At 32.8% G+C, this 16111-nt stretch overlaps 1 protein-coding gene across 2 annotated transcripts in view; it reads left to right on the top strand.

The window, feature by feature from the left end:
* The window catches only part of Nca (neurocalcin homolog), a 103463-nt gene extending 88510 nt beyond the window's left edge, over positions 1–14953 (top strand). For both annotated transcript variants that reach the window (XM_034983915.2, XM_034983914.2), the window contains exon 6: positions 254–14953. In XM_034983915.2, the coding sequence (XP_034839806.1) occupies positions 254–448 (195 nt within the window). In that variant the 3' untranslated portion in view covers positions 449–14953. The remainder of the gene's footprint in view (positions 1–253) is intronic.
* The last annotated feature ends 1158 nt before the right edge of the window (positions 14954–16111 follow it).

Genomic DNA, 16111 nt, shown 5'->3' with positions numbered 1-16111 from the left:
TTACTATGTTTTTCTAGATTAGTTCTCAAAGTGAAGCTCTAATTATCCTTAATTTTTATCACTAACCTATTCTGTATTGTATTCCCTTTTCCTATATGTCGTTTTGTCGGTCTCAACGATATTGATAATGCGCTACAAATCTGCTATCTCCTCCTAAAGGTCGATGTACATTATTTTCTGCCGTGTACTGTAAATGCTTGCTAGGACTTAGGAGGGCTTGATTCGATTTGAATACTGTTGTCTATTTTTCCAGGCAATATACAAAATGGTTGGATCTGTTATGAAAATGCCCGAAGATGAATCGACGCCAGAAAAGAGAACCGATAAAATTTTCCGCCAGATGGACAGAAACAAGGACGGCAAGTTATCCCTGGAAGAGTTTATCGAGGGCGCAAAGAGTGACCCGTCCATTGTCCGACTGCTGCAGTGCGACCCACAATCCCAGTGATACCTCAAATACTAAATGACTACGGTCCAACCAAGAATCAGTTAACTCAAACCAGAACTAGGAACGTAATTGTACATTATGCATTGTTATTGTGCTTCTAAGAAGCTAAGCGCGCAGTTCTGCGTACTATCCAAGAGTTGGCCTGCTGCTTGGCTGTTATTTAATTCTTCCTCTTTTGTGTTCTATGCAGCCTTTCTATCCATATCTTACCTTACATAGTTATTATATAATTATTGTAACTTTTGGCGAGGTATTTACTGTGATTTGGACTTGGCGTAAAAGCGTTTGATTCGACATGGTTAGTATTTAAGCTTCCAGTATTGTATTCCATAAAGTTTATCTCGAAGCGAAATTGTCGGGAGTTTACATAGATAAGAATAATTTATTGAGACGCGTTTTATTCGCTTTATTATAAATATGATTGAATATAAGTCCATTAATGTTTAGGCCAAAGGAGAAATGGGATCAGGTATGGATCAGTGCATTAGTTTGACGGCTTGTCGCTTTTGCGTTATCTCTGAATCGCTAACTATATTCATATATCATGATAATGTTTGTAATTAATAAGGCTATTTTAAGTGAATCGGCAATTAAACGTGGGGACAAAAAGTTAAGCTTATAATTGATAATAAGGGTAGGTACACTTCTATACCACATCTTTATAAAATCATAGTTAAAATTTGAATCATTCAAATGATATATCCGTCATAAGTAGGTTAGAGGTAGAGGATTCCCGCGTTTAAATTGCAGCAGCTGTTGTTAATTTCATTGAAAACTCTACTATCAAAATAAATCGTGTGCCTATAATGAGACCTTGATTATAATATAAATTAATGAATATTTTACCAGCTGCCTTCCTTCGATCTTTATGAATCTCGACTTTTTGCTTTCTCAGACGAGATACTTAAAAACATGTCCCCACGAATCTCGATTTTGTGTTATTCTTCGCATATTATAGTAAATATTTCAATCCTCAGTCAAAATAAATCCAAACAATAACGTGAATAGGCTACTTGACAATTTTTTTAAGTTGGTCTTAAATGGTTAATATTTGTCCTATTATATCAAAAAAATTAACACTATATTTTTTTGCGCCCTAAAAACTGTAAAACTTTAATTTAAAAAAATATTTTTCTTAGACAGGTGAAAACACTGTCGGCCATGTTTGGCCGATAGATTATCTGTGCTCTGACGTCATGCATTTGTAAACAACAGCATAACCACAGAGTACATTATATATACTGAGCATAACCTACCAAAGTTTAATAAACATGACTTCTATACTAGTTTACATGAAAAATATAGTAATTATCGTTATTGTATCATCCGAGAATGTAAAAAACGCATCGATAAAGACCACAGGAAAGTTGTGGATTAGAGTGCCCAGTGAAATAAATATACGTAACACGCAAAGACTTGCTTAAAGGGATCCTATATGACTAACGACTTCAACCCAAATTTATTTTTGCAAAGATCACTTTGTTGTAAGTCTTACTTAATAACTTATTCAATTTATAAAGAGAAAACGATATTTTTTTACGTTTACTATGAGTTTTTAGAAATATATAAAAACTAGCTTATGCTCGTGACTTCACCCGCGTGGACTTCATAAATTTCAAACCTCCATTTAACCCACTCAGAGGTGGAATTTCAAAAAATCCTTTCCTAGTGGATACCTTCTCTTTACCTACAAAGAACACACTCACCAAATTTCATGTATCTAGGACCAGCTGTTTAGATGTTTAGGCTGTGCGTTGATATATAAGTTAGTCAGGACTCTAAATTTTATATATATGGATACTACGTTAGTCCCCGCGTGACATAGGAATGACATTTCTTTGTTTACATATTTAATGACGTCACATCATGGCTGACAGCGTTTTCTGCGTTTCAAATAAAAATAAAAATTGTATTTTTTTAAATTGGATTTATATATCCATCCTGCGTTTTTAATAATTGTTATTGATATATTTCGTTGTTTTAAGCAAAATACTATATAAATAATCATTTATTGGACGAAATTAGATATGAGTCAAGTAGCCTATTGCTACATAGTGCTTTCTTGTTAAGTTAATTATCATGTTCCCCACACTATAATAGATTTAAACATTTTTCTAGATGCATGCAAAAATGATTATTATCTTTAAAATAATCACGGAGATAATGAATTGTGTCCACCCACAGTTCAAAATTAAGGCCCACTTGCACCAAATTGCTTAAACTGGCATAGTTAAATTTTGTAAGGGTGTTATTTTTTGACAAGTTTGTTCCGTGGTTGACAAGAAAATGACAGATGTGGGAAATTTAACTTAAATAACAATCTAAGCATTTAACGGGTTGTTGCAAGTGCACCTTAAAATTATAACTCAAACGACTATTCGTAGTTGAGAACGGATATTCTAAATGCGAAATAAGTTAATAGTTATAGTGTTATATACAGTTTGTAGTTAGATCTTACAAATAGGTAACGATTTACAACTCTTATATTAAGCACGTTAAGTACTTGTGGCTAGTTGAATCAATCACCGGTCAATACCGATTATGTGGACACTTATCTATGTGGGAAATCAATGTTTTATCGTCATTTTGAATCGACTAAGTACTGTATGTTTGCCTACATAGAATATAAAAATTGTGCCTAGTTTCGTTATTCAAGACCGTAGAGAGGTATTAATCCTAAAACGAGATTCTTGTATTAATAAACTAAAGAGAAATACATAAATTTACACTTTAAACATTACTCTTAAGCTTTGTACAAAAAGAGCAATAAAGGTAAAAGTATTTTAATTGACTAGTTTAGGGTTAACACCTCTTTAATGCGAAGTAAAATACATACCCAGCCTTTAAATACTTATTCTAAATAAAACAATCAGATGACCATAAATTATAAGTGTCCTTCAGAGGACAGTAAATATCACGTCTTCTTTAATTATTGTAAGTCCTTTAAAATTAAGAATTTTATGAAACGATCAAGATCTGTAGTTTCATAAGTTAATATTATATGATTGTTAATTTATACGAAAGTGACGGCTATTGTATAGTAGGTATATGTATACCTACAACAACATTTCACTAGAACTTTGTGAAAAACCCGGACTGTTTTATTACCGTATTAGGTTGGTAACTTATAAAAATGTTTATTTTAGGCTGTAATTTAGATATTTTTTGTACCTTTGTACTGTAAGGTCAAAGTAATAATCACGTGGGCGTCCCAGTGAGTTTGCCCAAAATGTACACGAATGCCATTCGGTAAAATTCAATTCAGTTAGTAATCATAGCCACGTAATGATAGTTCGGTATGATTTTTAAATTTTACAAAATCCAAAACTCAACGACTTTTATTCTAAATGGGTAAGCATATACTTTTAGTAGTCGAATGTGCAATTTGACTAATAACATGTACAGGTTACTATAATGTGACAACACAATTACTACGTATATAGTCCGTAAAAATGACTCCTCACGCCCCAGTTTAACTCTATCGGTTAACTGTCATGTCAAAAGTACGGTTCACTTTCTAAATGAGGACTAAAATTGTACTTTTGACATGACATTTGACACAAAAAGTTAAAATGGCGCGTGAGGAGATAAATTTTACGCGTTATATACAGATATACTATATCTGCACAATCTCACCACTATTTACGCAACAAACTATGAGGAGTGTGATTTCACAGTTCTAATGAATTTGTATAGCTGATATTATTAAGATTTAGTTTTATTATCAGTCGTTTAAGTTTATTTTAATAATGAGTCAGTCTAAGTATTATTCTATTTTATTATTTAAAGAAATGGTTTTTTTGAAGATTGTAACATACCATGTTTAGTGTAAATTATTATTATCAATAGTTTTAAGAGTCGACAATTGTTCCACTTAAGAGTGACATTAAGTAACTTGCAAGGGCGAACATGCATGTAGTTATTTTTGCGGAAAAAAACCAAGTTTATTTGACAAACAAATTGGTTTTGTTTGGTGGTTATAGACTATTGCGTGCGAGCCTCTTGAGTATTTGTGGCAATAAATTGAGCGTGTTGTACGTTTTTACAGCATAGCATCGTCCTGATATTTTATCATATCTGTAGACTTATACAGAGAGAACCAGCGCGTGCCAGACTTCCTTATTTTGTGAAAGCTGATGAAAGTTTCTCTGGGTATTGTCCCCAACACTGGGAAGAACGTTTGTTTGGATGTTTGATTGGATCATGGTGGCTTTGGAAGATAAATGGTAATAAAGGTGTAAAAAATCTTACGGCAAAGTATAAAGTCTAATTTTTGTATATTTTCTTCAGAGTAGTATTAGAAATTAAGCCAGACACCTCTTAAACCTTAATAATTTATTAAACTTTAAAGGTGTCTGGCAGGGGGTTGCCATCTTACTAAGTGTCTGGCAATGCATGATCTGTATGTTTGATGTAACATATTTTACACCTTAATTACCTGTTATCTCCCAAAGCCACCATGATCCAAACCAACATCCTAACAAACGTTCCTCCCAGTGTTGGAAATTTTCAGCTTTTATAATATATGGAAGGTCTGGCACTCGCTGGCTCTTAGGCCAATACACCCACACATATGGTTCGCACATGATTATTGTAATATAACCATCTCTCGTGATCGAACCGACAACGACAGCTATTTTACACTTAGTATACAATAAACATTTTACATATAACAGGACAGCTAATATTTTATATTATATAATAATAGGTATACGTATTTAATAGGCTTTTTATTTTATTTTATTTTTTTAATTTCTCACGAGGAATTTGCATTCTGGAATTCAAACGAGTGTACAATACGCGCCAGAAAATAATGTACGTACATCGACCTTTAGAATGAAATTTCGGCTTTGTAGAGCGTTGTCTCTGTCACTCATACCTTTGTGACGTTTTTCGGTCTCAACGACAGAGACAACGCTCTACAAAACCTCTTTCTAAAGATCTGTTTAAATTATTTTCTGCCTCGTAATGTGGGTACGGTAGTCGGTAGTCCTTAATAAATTCTGAGACTTTACAATATTACGTCACATTAAATAACCAGTACGTGTAAATCTTAATGATATAATTAGTTATCAGTTTCGTGAAGAATCTTAGTAAATTGCTAGAAAGTGTACCTAAGTTTTAAACTCTAGTTTGATAAAAAAAAGTTACAAGACGTATCGCTAACAGTATGCCCCAGTAGATAGATTTATTAAGGAAACCACCGAACCAATTATACCAATCGCGCTTAAAATAACATTCGTGATTCGTTATAGTTTTATATGCCATTTTTAAACACTAGAAAAGTTAAGCGATTAAATTTACTGAATTGATTGAATGACTTGCAGCAGATACAGTAACAGAGTGTTTTATCAATAAAATAGCAGAATATAGAATATCATTTTAAAACAGTTTCACCAAAAAAAAAAATAACATCATTCTTATAATCTTACTTAAAATACGTACTAAAATTTATTTATTTTGCTTTATGAGCCAAGCTTTATTTCGAAAGGAATTATCAGGTCTGTAAAATATCTATACATATTTATTGTATACATAATGTTTTAATAAAAAGTATCAAGTTCACACATCGAATTATATTTCGATGAGTTCAGAATACAAAACATGTTATCAAATTGTCTAACCGTCTGCTGCTCTCTTATTGTTGGTTGTGTCACACGATTTTTTCTAGTACATACTGAATATTATTATTCTAAAATCTGAATCGGAAGTTTCTTCCAAAACCTGCCTTAGTAATCTGGTAATCAATTTAAAATAGGTACTTATTCAACGCTACTTATATACCATTTTTTTCGCATTTCATATTCTGGAATCTGGAACAATCTACTTAAAATTATAATTTATTAAGGTGGGTTCAGGCGGTGCAAGACCGTAGCGTTTGGAAGTCCCTATACGAGACCTATGTCCAGCGGTGGACGTCTATCGGTTGATAATAATGGTGATGATGAATACTATAATATATGTATACCTATATATATATTTAATTATAGGTTAGTGGCATAACTGCTAAATTACAATTTTACAGCTTCTATACAATATTTTAAAAATCGCTGTGACACAACAGACAGACGGGCAGGCGGATAGACTAGACGAAACTATAAGGGTACCTTGTTTAACTATGGGTCCCTAAAACGCATTATATATCTTCGTTCTTCTTAATTGGTACCTATTAATTTTATTAAATTATTTTTAAACCTGATAATTCTTAAGAATAGTAAGGTGGCTATTTTGTTGCAATTTGTCGACTCAATAGGATTTGTTTTATTAATTTATTTAAATAATTTTATTCAAAACAATAAATAAGACCCAGTTTGACGTTCGTGTTAATCGTTTATTCGAATCATTGTATATTATCCTACCACCGCTTTGTCAATTTATCGAAGTATGCATGTATCGAAATATAGAAGTAGGTCGTCCGGTAAATGGCAGACAGAAAGGATTTATTTTAGTACATGATTAATTTAGAAATTTTTGCCAGTGGAAGACGGTTGTATAGTAGTTTCATGTCTTCTACCACCACTTTGACACCAAGGTATAAAACATGTTCTACATATTATAGTATGTATTGTTGCCATTTTATGTTTACACCAAAAACAAATTCAGACAGGAGTTGTACTACAAAACTCGCACAATATGTATTTGTAAAAAAAATACTTGTCTCTCCAATCTGTTATAGACAGACAAAATATGTCTGAAACAATGACAATACAAGTTTATTGTTTGACATGTTTTTGACAAAGTTTTAAGTTTTGTTTCAAACTAAGTGGTTACCGTGGGTATTACAACTTGTTGTGATAGACATGTTATTAAAGTAGCATGCGTATTAGCATGCTTAAAATGAGCATGCTCTTTAACTGTTTAGATTTTGCTTGTGGAAGCATACTTATTTTAAGCTCAAAATTCTACAAAATCGAACGACCGTCGATTTTTGAGCATGCTAATAATTCTATAGCATATATGCTTATTTCTAGCAAAGCATGTACCTACACACATGCTACTAGATCGCATTTACTCGAAAAAAGCATGCTTTCGTGCTAGAAATGAGCATGTGTATCTGAGGCTTGCGTCGAAGGTTTATGAGCAAATACATAAGCAGTATTTTTATATTTGCAACTTTTTTGCTTGCACTGATTGAGATTTTAATATTTTCTGTAAATTACACTTTTTATATTTGTGTTATTTTTATTTGATTAATATTGCTTGCATTGATGGACATTTTAATATTTTCTTCAAATTACACTTTAAATATTGCTAATTTTTTATTTATGTTATTTTTATTTGATTTATATTGCTTGCATTGATTGACATTTTGTAATTACAATATTATTAATCATATTATTATTTTATTTTATTATAGTATAATAAATGTTGTTTCGCTTACATTTAAATCTTACGCTATAATATAATCTAAATAAATAAAACTAAATGCACAATCTCCCGCCGCACAATGCTATTTATTGTGTGTTATTTTTGATTTGATAATAATATGTACCTAAATAATTTTAAATTTAAATTATAACTTCGGCATCTTTTTAGTTACACTTTCTATTGTATTGTATTTATTTTACACTTAATCTATTTTTGAAGGATTGATCTGCTTGGTATTAAACAAAATGGCATATGGTTTTTTTGAAAAAAAAGTGTGATATTTTAATTATTATGATATCATATAGAGTAATAAAAATATTCAATAAAATGGCAACTTAAGACCTAAAACTGATTCTAAACAAAAAGTACCTATCTATAGCAACCATATTATTATAGGTAAGATTAATAACTGTTTAGTATAATACTACTATTAAACAAGTTTGGATCTGTTTGATGACGAATGAATTACGATTTTGCAAGAAATAAACGTGATTTACTATATATAACTGTAACAATAATGTACACATCTCGAAACATTTTTAGTAAATGAATAATTAGTGTTCAAAACACTGCGTATTAAACTATAAATAATATTAATGAAATAAATAACGTTAGTCGTTGATAATTATTATATAAACACGAATGGCTTATTATTTTGAAAAAAAAGACGTGATATATGTATTAAATTGTTGTATCATAGACCCTAATAAAACGTCAACATAGCTATCTATTATCGTTTTTAAACATTATTAAATTAGTGTAAAAATATATATTATTATTCATAATCAATAATAATTGTTTATTGTGTGTAAAAATGTTCGTTGCACTATATTTAAAAAAGGAAACTTATTAGATTTGAATGGTCACTTGAACAGAAAATTATTTTTAAAAGAAATGTTATACATCAATGATCATAATATCATATAAAGTAGGTAATAAAACAATTTATATTGAAACATTAATTGGAGGCTTTTTCATCACGTTTTTTATTTTTATCAAAACTTTTAAATAAATATGACAAATTCTATCTGTATAACTATATTCGTCACTGGGATATAAAATACCAAAGGCAGATCCGCGGGGTGACAACGTAAAACGTTGCATTAGCGACAGCAACGCGACAGCAGTAGCAATCCGACAGTTCATTTGCTGTCTCTCTTCTTCTTCTTATTTTGCTTTGTGGCTATCACTGTCTCTCTCTAGCCGGACGTTTGACAGCAATGATCGCGAGATTTACGCCTGTCGCGAGATACGTAATCACCCGGCCGGATCGCCATACGGGTTGGCTTTCTTCTCGCGCTGATTGTTTTCGCTGACAGATCAATACGAAGCGTTCCTGAATAACGCCAGAGTGAACTAGAGCGAGGGAACTCTCGGTTTGATCCTGAATCGACGATATATCAAATATTATCCAATGGTGACGTAAAATCATAGAAAAATAGGGCTACTTTAGGGCTACCTACATCAAATGTACTAACATTTGACGCCTGCCGGTGTCGTAGAAGGCTCGACGTTTTGTTAAAATTTCCCTAACTGTTGTGAACAATGATAACGCTGACCGGTCCGCGCTTGCGAGTGACATCGCTAAGTTAACGAAGATCCTCGAAGAGATTTTTTCAGTCGACCAATCAATGAAGAACTCGTCTTTAAAAATCAGATTGGTCGACCTACGCAGCACTACGCGTTTTTGCATAACTTTGAATGCTGACATGTCGGCACTAGATCGTCAGTGCCTACGATCAGCGTAAGAAATAAACCAGCCTTAGATGTTACAAGATTTGATAAATCATAAAAGACGTAAACTCCGGATGCGGCTTCAATGGAGATAATAATCTACTAACTTAAATTGCAGAAATTGACGTTGTAATCGATTTATTAAGTAATATTTGAACGTATAAAGCGTATAAAATCTAAGAACAGCAATAAAACATTATATAAACATTATTTCATATACGTAAGAATATTTTTACCTGCAGTAAACTATCATCCGACTAAATAATTGTATTGTTAAATGTAAACTGTACATGTTTTAATGAAGGTATTTATCAACATAATAGCATACTTAAATATTTAATAAGGGATACTATCGTAACATTAACTTCCATAACACCAACCGGTATAGTTTTAATAAGTACCTAGATTCGTAGTAAATAATCGTGTACGACGTTAGGGTTAAATCTATTATTATACAACTAGAGGAAGATCTCTGTTCGTTGTCATTATACAAAATATACGAGTATTAACTTATATGCAAGTGGCATGAAAATAGCCATATTGCCGCAATTAATTTTCTCAATTTTTTTGAAACTAATCTCAGTATGACAGAAGACGTTTTTACGTGTTTGTTAATATTAAGTGTGTTTTGGTATATAATATGTATTATAATCATTGTAACAAATTAATTCAAAAGGCAAGATTAAATAAGTAGGTAGATAATAAGCTTTATGTAAAGGAGCAATAGTGTAACTGAATACACTTTTTGACTTCAAACTTAAAGATTTTAATTTTTTTTAATAAATCAAATCAGCATCGCTTAATATTGGTGATGCTCGAGTGTTCCGTTTTTAATTATTACGACTGAAGTGATTCGATTTTAAACGTGAGGTAGGTATAGGAACACACTTTCTATTATGACAGCCTGGTAGACCAGTTGGTCGATTCTGTAAAACCTGGTTAAATCATTATTATAATTGCAATTGTTATGATTGGCTGAATTTATGCTTTTCTTGTTGCAACAAAGCATTATAGCCAATTGTATATGAGCATCAACCAATCATAGATGATTGCGATCGTGATGTCGTAGCGGTCATTCTACCGCAATCGAGCTACAGGCTAAAAGTACCTCGGATAAGTGACCACTACATTTGTGGATAATTATTTTACGTTCGTTATTTATATGAAAACACTGATGATACTTAAGAGGACATCCGCTTGTGGTTTGGAAGTTTTAATTTATAAGTTGCATTTCGGTTCAATTATTTCTAGCAAATGCTAGAAAAATAGGTACATGTAGTACAAATTGGATACAGAGACTGTAATTGTTAATGGATGTTGTTAAAGATCTCTATTGCCCAGTGTAGACACAAATAAATTTAACTCAATCTCTTTCTAAATGTACCCGTAGAAAACAGAGACTTCTTTAAACCTATTATTTAATTATCATTGTAAAATAGGGCTTTGCATGTCGTTGAATTTTAATACTACTTTCGATACTTCTGCAATAAATAATTTTCTAAAAGTCGATGTTATTATGTAAAAGAGATGAATATTTTAATAGATAATTTTAACAGTGTATCAATAATTGTTAGATGTTCGTAAATTTTTTATGTAACTATAATGTGGATGATTGGGTGTACCTATAGCATATATTCTCCTAGGAACGGTAGGTATATTGCGTTATCTTCATATCTGTTATCATCCCAACGTTATTTCTTCTATGGTCTCAGGTTTGATCACTTCGAAACAATTCGCATAAATATTTGAGACTACTTAATCAACTCTAGACTCCAAACTGTTTCAAATATTAAACCTAACTAGGTTCGTATTTAATCAGTAAACTCTTACTAATCATATTTATTACAATGTAAACAGTTAAAAATGAAATCATAAAAATTAAATTGTTCCCGATATAAAGGTGCCTTTAAACAAAAGTTAGTAGCAATTAGGAATCTGCCCTTGGTTAGTTTAAACATGTGCAACGTAGTGCTTATACCGTACAGCGCATATTAAACGCGAGGAGTTAAATTTCACGCGTTATACCGTTATCTAACAGCGCAATTATATGGATAACAGCACAGCTGAAAATCAGCGCCCTGCGTCTTACCTATGTGTGTTAACAACGCATAATATGATGCACAAGACATTATGCTGAGCTGTACACCCATTTGGGGTGGTGTCACAGATGAAAATGTTACATTTGTACAATGTTTACATTTTATCTGTAACACCAACAGCAACTAAATGCATTTTCTTTCTTCTTTATTTCTTTCTATAAATAAACTTGGATTTTAAGTATTGGCTTGTGTCATAGTTCCATTCTCTGCTCCGAGATGGCGCTCCGAAACAAAATAAAGTGCACTAAAACCGTGCCATAAACCCGCTATCAATCATAATAAAATATAATTTAAATGACTTAATGGTTGCAAACAAATTACACGGTAGGTATGTGCTCGGGTAATTTTTTTGTTATTTTAATATAATTATCTGCTCTGACATTAAAAATTAGTTGATCGTACTCAGCCGGCAACTGAGGAGCAGTTTTTGTTCTCTATCGGCAGCGAAGCGGCAACGTCGCACAACCCCGAGGTGCTGTCGTTGCCCGTTGCGAACATCTTGCATTCAAATACACCCCCAAATCAAAATCTATAACAACCGTATGAATGATAATTTTTAAGTTTTAAATATAGGTACATAATTAAATTAAATTACGAAGGTACCCTATAGTTTTGTTTTTAATCCTACATAGCTTTCTTTACCTACGGTCTTCCAGTAAGATAAGAGAAAAGAAACAGTAAGCTGTTACCTTGGCCTTAATGATTTTAGTAATCTACAACATTAGGGACCGTGTCTAGAACACAGTTCGACAGCACCGTACTAGATAGTAATGCTAGAATGTTACGGGTGCTAATTTTATTCTTTGACCCGATTAGCCTGGATTATATTTTATCCTATTTTATCAAATGTATGTTTCATGTATAATATACTTGTTACTTTTAAAATAGGTAGGTACATTTGACTTATGATACACACATTTCCCTTAACACGTAGTTAGAAAAGTTGGCTACTCCACTTAAGCTATATTATTGTATTATGCTCTAAAGGTTTTCACTATTTTAACATTATAATTAATCACTTATAAAATCTATGGTGCATAAACGTTCTATATGAGATTAAAGAAAGGTTAATTAGGTAAACTGTACGTTTTGTAAGTATCAATAACTAATATTTAAATGATTAGTGATATAATGTATTTTGTTATCATTTAAACATTTGTTTAGTAACTTCAGGGTGCTATTAACTCGTGTAGGCTGTAATTGTAGCCACATATGGGACATAAATAGTTCTATATAAAACGTTATAATGTCACACTAAGTATCGGCAAAATGTTATCAGTAGGTGCCTACTGCTATGCCACAGCATCTTTAAATAAGATAAAAACGCATAACTTTCGCTGTTAAATAAATTTAGTTAACACTTCTTTATTGTTCACTTTATTCGGAGCATATTAGGTGGTTAAATTGTCTCTAGCTTTTTCGATCAGAGATATTACCAAATAGGTAATATTTGGTGGTAGTACATAAAATTGTTCCTACAGACAGTTTTGTATAGAGCGGGGTTTTTATTTTTTAGTGCATAAGTAGGACCGAAAAAATGGTGCAAATATCCCGACCGCCTTTTTGTGAGGGTATGTTACCACTAAAGTACGTAAACAGTTAGTGTTGAGATCTACCAGTTAAGTTACTAATCGAGTCCGTTAAAGCTTTTGTTTCACTTTTCAGATTAACTAGTTAAGGTTGAGACTTGCTAGGTAATCTGTAGTCTAACAATCGATCATTCATTTGCGAAGAAAACAGATTCTTTCCTAAATAACGCAATAAGTCTCTGTGGTGTAGGACGAAATTTTAGGGCGCCAAATTCAAGTATTCCTACCCTTTTGAGTGTTTTTGGTAAAGCTCGGAACACCGAGTGAATGGGGCAAGTGGCTAAATCCATGGCAAGACGAAGGTCGAGTAAGTGAAGCTAAATGAAGGGAAGACGGAGTGAGTTTTGTGGTGTAGTTAAAAACTTAACACCCTTGGGGCCCCCCGTTAATGAATTCGTCAATCAATTCATTATGACCTGCCATGACATGATAGTGACGACACTGCCACAACTTTAATTATTATCAACATAATCATCTTCAATCTTACCTATCCTGCATAATATTTTAGTTTAGTTTCTTTAATACTGGGTAGGTACTTTCTTTTTACGAAGCTGTATGTAAATATACCCAAAACAGGCTAAAATTATGAGTTAAAATTATACGTTAGGTTTTAGATAGCTGTGTCAGGTGACGATCTCAAATCCGCTACTTTTCTCAATATTCCACAGTTAATTTCCATTTAACTTAGTGTAAACATTATCTAGATAATGCCGACATTTACTGTTTTCGAACTCTAGTGGTAACATTACATATTAATTATTTTGACAAAACAATGTTCATTTGGCATAGGTACACAAAATAGTCAAATATGTTGCTACGATCTATGGTATTAGAGTTTTACTTAGTTCCCTTGTAGTACGTAGGTACATACCTAATAATGAATGAGAAACATCATAGTAAAATCACCAATACGACTAGGTAGTAGGTACTCTTACACAGAGACATATTACCTTTTGTACCTACGCAATAACAACGGTACATTAATGTTTCTGCGTTACCTTTCAGTAGTTTTCTACTACTGAAACCTTATGCCATTACATATCAATCCGCTTATAACTTAACGTTCTCGATGTTACGTGATTACGCTAATGAATATCAGCTTATTAATATTCCAATGTCATTGTCGAAATACAAAGTTTAGGTTTGTATAATAGCACCCTAGTCGATGACACTATGTGCCTACAGATGTCAAGACTACACCCTATCTGCAGAGTTGCACCGCGTCGGCCTATGAGTACGCCCTAGTAGGTAGGTACTTCGATAGATGGAACCTATCAATTTTCGCTTGTCTCACTTATTCTATACTAGGTAACAAGTATCTACATAAGTATATGAGATATAAATTCTATATTCGAAATACCTAATCCTACCTAAGCTCCTCTTGTACCCTGTAACTCTTCCAATATAATGTTATCAAGCTTAAATTTCTTTCGAAAAACACCTTGTTCGAGTAGACATAATATGACTACCGGCTCCTGCCTATTTGACTCCCAGTAGGTTGTAGATTCTGTAGATTGGGTGGAAAGTTCGATATTAATAGACATTTCAAATGTTTGGCTCAAAACATATTACTTAGGTCAAAAATAATTGTTCTGTATTGTCAATTTGTAATTCCTAACAATCATTGATTTAATGTCGATCTAGTTCTGATACATCATACATACTGTTTTAGATTAAAATTATTATATCTATTTATTAAATCTTTCTTCTCTGAATCGCCTTTCATTTTAACCTTTGTATATTCCTTCCTTCCATGTAGCTGCAATTTTCCCCTATTTGAATCATTTGATAGAGTCGTCTCTGGAATTGCTGCACCTATGACTGGCACCAGGGGGGCTCCGGCAAGACTCGCGGACTCTTAGTCAATAATGAGACATTATGGACTAAGAGCCCGCGAGGGCCTACACCTTCGTTATTTTATAAAACTGAAATAAAATAACAAGTAAAGGTGTATACAATCTTAAGGTAACTTTAATATTAAAGTTTAAAGATATCTGGCAGGGGTTGCCACTACACTACGTGTCTGGCAATGCATGATGTAATTTCTAATACTATTTCGAAGAAAATGTAAAAAACATACTTTGACGTAAGATATTATACACCTTTGTTATCTGCCAAGGCCACCATGATCCAAACTTCATAGTCGCTGATCGTTGCTCCCTGTCTTGGGGACAATACGCAGAGAAACAGTAGGTAACAAAGGTGTAAAAAAATATCTTACGTCAAAGTACATATTTTATATTTTCTTCGGATTAGTATTACAAATCACGTCATTCATTGCCAGACACTTGCAACCTCCTACCAGACGCCCTTAAAGTTTCTGAATAAAATGGCACTGACACACATACGAACTGGAGGAAACTATAACAATACTTTTATTTTATTTTGGAATCATAAAAACGGGCCACTCAGTTATATCGAATCATTTCGGTGTCTGTTTTACAGACACGCATTATTCAGGAACTATTTCAAGCTGCAAAGTGGACACTGTCTGTACCTATAGGTAGGTAGGTAAGCTATAGGGTATAGGTATAGGTAACCTACTAGGTACTGCTGTGGGGGTGGAGCGGGGTTAGCCTAATGTTTAAGGCTTCGGCGGTTCGGGGTATAATCTAGGGCACGCACCTGAACCTGGAGCTAAGGTGAAGAAAAACGTCTAGAACCTAGATACATGAGACCATGACCGAGAGTCTCCGTAATGTTCTCAAAAGTGTGTGAAGTAAATTCACACTTGGCCAGCATGGTGGACTCTGGCCTAAAACTTTCTAATCCTGAGAGGAGACCCATCCTCAATAAGGGGCCGGAACATGAGATGATAATGATGGATAAAGTACCTAGGTACCTATTTTCAGCTGAATTAATAAAGATAAAAA

This window comes from Maniola hyperantus, chromosome Z (genome assembly GCF_902806685.2).
Source record: "Maniola hyperantus chromosome Z, iAphHyp1.2, whole genome shotgun sequence".
Taxonomy (NCBI): Eukaryota; Metazoa; Arthropoda; class Insecta; order Lepidoptera; family Nymphalidae; genus Maniola; species Maniola hyperantus.
The sequence above is the reverse complement of the archived record's forward strand: the minus strand, read 5'-3'. Positions and strand labels throughout refer to the sequence as shown.